General features: G+C 35.2%; 1 protein-coding gene across 14 annotated transcripts in view; it reads left to right on the forward strand.

The window, feature by feature from the left end:
* The window catches only part of HLTF (helicase like transcription factor), a 45,678-nt gene that overhangs the window by 21,355 nt on the left and 15,980 nt on the right, over window positions 1–8,343 (forward strand). For 2 of the 14 annotated variants that reach the window (XM_050308776.1, XM_050308775.1), the window contains exons 21-23: window positions 1,198–1,310; window positions 1,486–1,666; window positions 6,376–6,463. In XM_050308776.1, the coding sequence (XP_050164733.1) occupies window positions 1,198–1,310; window positions 1,486–1,666; window positions 6,376–6,444 (363 nt within the window). In that variant the 3' untranslated portion in view covers window positions 6,445–6,463. Of the gene's footprint in view, window positions 1–1,197; window positions 1,311–1,485; window positions 4,073–4,424; window positions 7,402–8,343 lie in introns of those variants that run through there. The other 12 variants (XM_050308773.1, XM_050308774.1, XM_050308771.1 and 9 more) reach the window with 11 other exon arrangements.

Consider the following 8,343-nt stretch of genomic DNA (forward strand, 5'->3'; position numbering starts at 1 on the left):
CAGAGAAACAAGATGGAAGGAAGACGAGTTGCAATTTGATGCTGGTCGTTGTTCAGTACATAGATGTGTATTAATTAAATAAAACTTCAGTAAAGGGCTTTGCCTTTTTTTTCAGTTTCTGAAGATAGAGCAATTTTATAACCACTGAAACTTTTCCAGCTCTTAATTTACTTTTGGAAACAAAATCTAAATAAATCCTTCCTTCTTAAATCTTGTATAAAGAATATATATTTTCCTCTAGAAGGGAAAACTAAATGGGCATCATATAACACTTGTCAGATAAACTAGTGAGATACTGTTGTTTTACTTTGCAGACCTGTTTGTCAAGGTCTGCCGCATCATTTTTTTTGCCTAACTCTCGTTGTACATTTGCTGCCAGAAATTAAATCTTCCTGCTTAGATTTTGACCTTTTTGTTTTGAGATTGCTTTTCTGTATGTTACTTTAAATGAAGAAATTGTTCTTTCAAATGCTGGTTACAAATCTATGCCCTAAAAATCTTTCCGTGGAGACCTAAGAACTAATTTAGGACATTATGCTCTAGAATAAATTCAGATTTTTTTTTTTTTATTTGTTTTGTTACCTGGTGCTGTTACTTGCATTCTCTAGTTAGTGGTTCTTTATCTCATCACAACTAAACCTTACATGAGAAAACTGGCAGTGTTCTTCTGCCTCAAATCCAATTCCTTGTTCCTTTTATTCTCATGCTGGTTTAAGAGTGCTGCTGGTGTGTCCTTTTTCTGTCATCCCCAGCCAAGGGTCTTGCCTAGCTTATTTGCCTGAGTATTTGTAGGGAAAGCCTTTCTCACTTCCCGACTATTGCTATAGTAAAGCACTTGCCTTGTGGCTGTCCTTAGCTTAAGCCTTATTTTTTGGAGTTCCAGTACTTTGTTCCTATTTTCCATATACCCTGGAGATATGGGACTTGCTGATTCCTGTGGGAAGTATGTCTGAAAAACAGGTTGTGACCAAAACATCCTCAATATCACCCTGTGGTTTGTGTCCATTAAAAATGCTCAACCCTTGGTTTCCTGTGGAAATTAAAAGAAACCCTACCCACAGAATTCAAGATTAGTTCATTTAAAAGATATTAATTGAAGAGGGATTTCTCTCAGTTGATACGAACTTTATCAAAGCCGCCTGTAGGAATAGAATCTAAGTTCATTTAATTTCAGATAAATGCTTCATTTGATTTCAGATAAATGCTCTTATGCATGCTTTGATAGAACTGCGGAGGGATAATCCAGCTGCTAAATGTCTGGTTGTTTCTCAATTCACAACTTTCCTGTCCCTGATAGAAAATCCCTTGAAGTAAGTAGAACTACTGTTATTTTTAATAAACGTGTTTTTACAGTGTCTTAGTTCTGTCAAAGAAAATAGAATTTTAAATACACACTTCAAAGTAGAGGTCAGGATTTTAATGTACTTATTTCCTGTTGTCACAGAAAATGGCTTGTTAAGTTGAACTTTTTTACTTTCTCTTTAGAGAATCAGGGTTTGCCTTTACTCGTTTGGATGGGTCAATGGCACAGAAGAAAAGAGTGGAAGCAGTTCGGTGTTTCCAAAGCAACCAAGCAGGGTCTGCAACTATAATGCTTTTGTCTCTGAAAGCGGGTGGAGTTGGATTAAATCTGACAGCAGCTTCCCGAGTGTTTTTAATGGATCCTGTGAGTAATGGGTTGTTCATAATGATCTGGCTTAATCTAGGTGAAGCTCCTTTGGTGTTTTCCTAAGAGGTAGAAGGAAAGCCCCTCGAGAATAAATTATACTGATGAGTATTCGTTAAAGGGCAAGTAGGACTTTTCTTCATTTGTTTCCCTGAGATTTTTTGTTTTAACACTATATTTTTGTGTTGTCCATTTATTTACTGTGAATGGAAAGAAGGCTAGTAGGACTACCAAAAGAGTGGTGTGACACCTTACAGTGTAGTATATGCTATCTGTTCCTTCTTTATTTCTTTCTTATATTTTTGAGTGTGGTTTTCTGTACTTCAGTGGTTTTGAATGTGGTTCAATATTTTTTAAATATTTTTCAATATTTTTGAATGTGGTTTTCTGTTAACTTCAAAAGCCATGAAGTGGAATTTCAGGAATATATAAGTATATACTTAATGCAGTGTTTGTCTGCTCTAGTCTCTTCTGATGTTATTGTGAATTTATTTATAAATAAAGACATTACTCTGAGGTTACTTTTTGTAGTCTTAGGAGACTAGTAATATTTAAACTTCGGAATTTTTTTCCTTTCATTAAAGCACTCAGGAACACAAAACTACTTGTAAGGAATAAAAATGTAAATTACATTTATTGATAGCAAAATGGTATTCTTAACAAAATTGGTTCATGTGTTGTGTTGTTGTACAAAATCAAAGTTTTTCTGTTCACTTCCTCCACCACTGTTTATTCCTCTGATGTCCTAGTTTTTTGGCAGTTGGAAACCGAGACAAATTCTGCACTTAAAAAACAAAACCAAAGTAAATGAAAGTAATGGTGTATCTTTGGACTTGGGCATCTGTACCAATAGTAAACAAAAAGTACTACCTTGGACATCACTTTAGTGATAATAATAGCATGAAGACAAAAGCTATTTATTTAATAAACTAAAGGGATTACATTTTAGTAAGAGTACGGAGAAGTTTTTTCCTGAATCGCAGTGCATCTTTACCCACGTTGTTTCTCTGTGTGTTGCATTGATGTGTTCAGCTGGAAGGGACCTACATGACCACCCCACCATCTAGTCCAACCACTTCACTTTTTTAACAATTCTCTGAATATTTGTGGAAACAGCAAGAGAATTTCAATTTTCTGTGAAGATAATAAATGAGGTATAATGCATTGAGTATTGCAGCAAGCGGTTGTAAGAAAGAAAGCTGAGCCTTGTTAACGCTGAGTCATCTACAGTATATAGTTATACCTCACAAACCAGAGCCAAATAAAATTGCAGCCTTTATAGACCATTGAACAGCATCTTCTCATCCTGCTGGTAACCATCCTGTGATGGTAACCATCCCAAGTGGCAGTGGTTGACTACTTGTATTTGATGGAGGTGTAGTGGGACCACATGATTCTTTATGACCTCCCTTTTGAATAGTCAATGCCAAATGAGATCCAGTCACACATTAGCATTCCTTGAAGTGCATTAGTAGCAATAGTAGGAATTAAAAAGCAGAAATACCTTGAGCCAGTAGAGTAACCAGTTTTTCAAATTCTGTGAATTTGTTGTAGCACTGTAGCTTAGAGGTCTGCATTCCTTCTCTGAGAGGTGTAATATGACAGTGCAAGGGAGGAATATTTATCCAGCCATAGATTACTTTCTCCCTTCCCCCGCTTTTTTTGAATTATTTGTTTACTTCTTTAAATACAATCATAGCTGCTGAATTCTTACCTTTAGGAAGAAATACAAACCTTTAATGTAAAAGTATCATAAGTATGCCGATGTTTCTCTAAGGCTCAAGTTTCTTTGTATTTTCCCACGTAAAATACAGTATCCTTTGTATGAGATTGCGGAAAGGGATAGAGGTATTGCAATTCATTTTTCCTTTGCAGGATTGATGAGAGAAGAGTGAAAGTAGCACATTTTGGTTTTCCTCAACTACAGCAAAGATAGAATGGAACATGCTTCTGCATGTTTGGACCAGGTGTTTCCTCCAGACATCATCTTGTTCATACAGTTAGATTAATATTACAATGACTTGCCATACATAGCTTGCCAGGAATGTTCGTCTTGCATTGACAGACATATAATTTGTTATACTTTTGATCACTACCATAGATTGGAGAAACAAGACTTGTCTGGCTTTTATCTTGCAACTTGATGTCTCTGCTTGTGTGTAGGCATTGGAGTTTCTTAGAATCTAAAATGAGTCATTCAGAGTTCTTAGGTAACTTGCAGTATGTGGATGACATGGCAAGGTGAGTCCGTTCAATGAGACTTGCTTATCAGAGACAGAACATTATTACAGTTTAGGTAGATCTAATTATCTACTCTGTGAGAACTAGTTGTACTGTACCTTTAGATAGAAAAAACATGCTCGAAAAATGCACAGACTTGGCATTTCACAAATCCTTAGTGTTAAATCCTAAGCATAAGTAGGAACAGATACACTCTCATTTTGTGTTCAGCAAAGTTTTTTGTTTACGTAACATGGTGATTATTGTATATACTAGTGAAAGAGTAAGTGGGTTTACTTAACAGTCCAGGGCCTTAGTTTACTTCTAAGTAACTACCTGAGTTCAGCTGGTTTAGATTTTGCTATCAGGAAAAGGGTACTGAGGCAGTTAATATATGCACTGTTTATTTCAGAATTAAAATAACAGGATTGTTTTCATGTCTTTGAGACTCCTGACAAACTTTGTTTTTAAAGCATTTACCTGAAGTTCTTGCTTGTTATGAATATATAACTGGAAGTTCTCAAAACTTTCTTTACAGTGGGATTCTTAAGGAGTGAGACATTAGGTTCGGAGTAATTAATCTGCAAGCAATATTTATTCAAGAGGTGATGGTACAATATTTGCTTTGTGATTCCATGTGCATATTATTAGGTACTTTGAAGTGAGGTTATTTAACTTGTTCGTTGCTGCAACTGCTAGGCTTGGAATCCTGCTGCAGAAGACCAGTGTTTTGACAGGTGTCACAGGCTGGGTCAGAAGCATAATGTTATTATTACTAAGGCAAGTTGAGAGATGATCCCAACAGTTTTCTGGTTATGAATAAATATTTTCAAAACTTTCCTATGTTATAAAAATAATTGTGACATCATACTCTCACCAGTAAACATAAATTGTGGTGTGACTGTTGAAGTGTGGGCTTTGGATTGTAAGATTTTAATATTAGAAATCAGATGTCCCTGTTGAGCTATTTGGAGTGACTGAGATGGGTTAGTTTGCTGTTGCTTAGCCTGGCTATTAACAGTTCATTATCTTGAAAGTATATGGAACACTTCTGCCATTGTCATAGCAGCTTGATTAGCTGTGGAAGAGCAGCTGGTCTGTCTTGTTAATATCCAATCACAAAAGTATTATTTGGAAATTGAAGCCAAGTTCTCTTCTAGTATAAGTAGCAAAGAAGAAAGAGATATCCTCCAATTAATTAAAAAAAAAAAAAAGTTAAAAAACGCCAAACTTTTTCCTTCAACTGCTTTCCAGCCCTTTTCTTTATGTTTTACTTACTAAATAATGTAACTGTACTTTAGGCTGCTTAGCATTTTTTTCCAAAATACCTTAATTTTTCATCCTAAACTTTTATTTAAAAACCATTTAACATCTTCATTTCAGTGTGTTTTTGTTTGCTTGCTTGTTTGTTTTTATTTCAGTTCATTGTGAAGGATTCAGTGGAGGAAAATATTCTGAAAATTCAGAACAAGAAGAGGGAACTTGCAGCAGGAGCCTTTGCTACCAAAAAGCCTTCAGCAAGCGAAGTGAAACAAAACAAAATTAATGAAATTAAGGCTCTGATTGATTTATAGCTTCATCCTGTTGTATTTTCAGTAAATGTTTAATATTTTAGATAATACTACTCTTCAAGTTACATGTCCCATACTAAATTTCAGTTTTGCTGTCTTTGTGCTCAAAATATAAATGCTTCAAATAAATTATAAAAACTAATTTGCTCCTAAATCTTAATTTAGAAGTGCACAAACTCCTGAAATTTTTCCAGTGTTCATTTCTTCAACAGGTTACCTGTTACGTACAATGCTAAAGAATACATAAAAGTCCCTCAAAACAGAAATGCATATTCATACGTTCTAACTTGTAAGCATTTCATCTCTTTCTAGAGGTGAAAAGGTAATAAAAGGTACATAGTGTGTGTGTTTTCTCCTTCAGACAAAACCTTTTAGAAATGAATTAGTTTCATGTTTCTGTCTCAATGTTGCCTGATAAACAGATGATGTGGATTGTTTGTTTCAGAATAGGTGGCCAGTGACACTTTGTAAGGAATTCTTACTTTTTCAGGCTATTTCCAAAGATGGTATTTAGTTAAAAATTTTAAAATATTTTGTACTATTTCTGAATAATACACAGGTGCAGCAGGGAGTTCCTCTGTTGATTACTTTACAGGAGTTAATAAAAAGGAAATACTTCAGTTCGTAAAACACTTTCTTTTAATATTTTACTTCTCTTAGAAGAATTCCAATGATTTTTATAAAAGTGAGGAGTTTTTTGTTTGGATAAAATGCTAGAATCACAGGCATGTATTGATAATACACTGTCTGGTAATTTCAGTAGACACTTTGAACAGTAAGACTGTGCTATATTCAAAGTAGATTATAACCTACTCACATGCCAGTGAATCAGTTAGTCCTTGTACAATAAATTAAACAAATTATTTTAATAGCTGCCAACTTTCTAACAGTTTTTTTGTACTGCTTTTCCACTTGTAGTGGAAAAACTACGTGTTTTTCACTTCCATACATACGTCTTTACGGAATGCTGATCTACATGCTGCATGATTTCTGGAGGAGGAATTTGGTAAGCTGCTCATGTTCATTTACTGCAAACTAATAAATAGCACTGAAGAATCTCAGTTGAGTATTAGTTGAATATTCTTGTCTGTTCCTTTCTTTCCATTTGATTCTGGTCTTCTGATATGCATTTACCTAACATTTTGCTGCCTTCACCCTAATGCTCCGACTTTGAATTGGAAGCAGAGGTTGCTATATCTGGGAAGTGCTCTTGGCAGAAGAGAAATGGAATCTAACTTTGCTTGTAATGCCTTTCACCTCTTCTTATGTCCTAAGACTACCAGCCAGCTGATTATATGATGAATTGCAAGTATAGGAAAGGGAAAAGGACTGAGAAAATAAAGGGAAGATGTCTACTATTTGGAGAAACAGTGAGCTAATGGAAGAAGTGAGAAAGAAATTAAAAATATGTAACTTAACAAGCTGATGCAGTTTTTGGGGAGCCAGCATCTTAGCTATGGAGAAAAGTGTGCTCTGTTAGAGAGAGAATCAAAAGGGCATGAATGATGGAAGACAGCATGAACCCCACTGACTGATTTATCCCTGGAGAGTTGACAAAAGATCAAGAAAACAGAGCTAAACCTGACTGAAGTTGTTTTTTGGGGAGTTTTTTTGCATAAAGGTTTTCTAGTTCAGATTCTGATATTTAGAGATAAGCTGGAGAAATACTTTGTGATTATGAAGGAAAGATTTGTCTTTTTGTTTCATTATTTCCACTCACCAAGTTAAAATTCCACAGAAAAGAGACACATTTCTTTGGCTAGTCAAGCTACATCATTACTTGTGTGAAAATGTGCTGACATTCAACAGAATGTCTTAGTTATCATTAAGAAAACAACTACTAGTATCTTTTTCTTCTATTAGACAATTGTTTCCATGTTCCAAAGCCAAATAAAAACTTACTGAAGGTTGTACTAAGCTATATGATACCTGCCAACAAAGTAATTAGTGTATCTGAGAGAACAGCTGAGAACAGAAAAGTCCTGTCTGATTTGATGGAGCCCCTTCAGTTACTCGGGTGGTTAAAACCACCGGTGTTCTGGTTGTTTGGAGTTTATTTCTGCTTTTCATGACCTCTGAGTAGTCTTTGGCTATTGGCATTCTCTTTTGTGGAGTTTGAGTATGTTCTACAAATGAGCTTTTGGAATTATTTTTAATTCCAAAGACTGAGTTAGTAGTCTGTCATTATGATTTTTTGGGGTTTTTTATCTTGTACGTAAAATAAAGATGTAAATGTAAAAATTGCTTCTAAACTCCTAAGAGTTGCTCTGAGTTGTCACCATCAAAGGAACACCTTAGATTATATGCTTTATAAAGGCAAATGGAGTTTCAATACTTGAGTTGCAATCTAAGCCACCCTGTGATTTTTCTGAATAGTGATGTTTGAGTATAGTGCTTGGATTCAGTTACTGCTTTGAGTACGTTCCGTTCAGAGCAGAAAACTGCTTGATGAATCAAGTGATACTATTGCAAGAGAAGAAAAGGGATCTCCGCTTTTCTGCAAATACTGCCTGCAGCAATTGTGGAGGAAATAGTGGCAGATAATTACATAAAGGTCATTTTATTGAGAATAAGCTACATAGAATTTGGTATAGATGTCATACCTTTCACTTTCCTGAGGCTGTGGGTAAGCACTTGACCATAGTATGAGTTACAGAGGCTAGGACAGAATGATTTTTACAGGTTTTCTTTCTTTACTAGCTATATTTGTTAACCCAAAACATGCAGGTTTTCATCTGATTCAGCATCTCTCCTTGTTGTATTAACGTAACAAAATTTGCATGCTAACCCAAATTTTCAGGCAGGTAGGTAAGTCTCATACCTTTACATGTTCTTGGTTCTCTCCAGCTAGGTTTAAAAAGAAGCAATGTGCCTATTCTCCAGTAT

The sequence above is a fragment of the Myiozetetes cayanensis genome, unplaced genomic scaffold, assembly GCF_022539395.1.
Source record: "Myiozetetes cayanensis isolate MyiCay16 unplaced genomic scaffold, myiCay2020 scf13, whole genome shotgun sequence".
Lineage (NCBI taxonomy): Eukaryota > Metazoa > Chordata > Aves > Passeriformes > Tyrannidae > Myiozetetes > Myiozetetes cayanensis.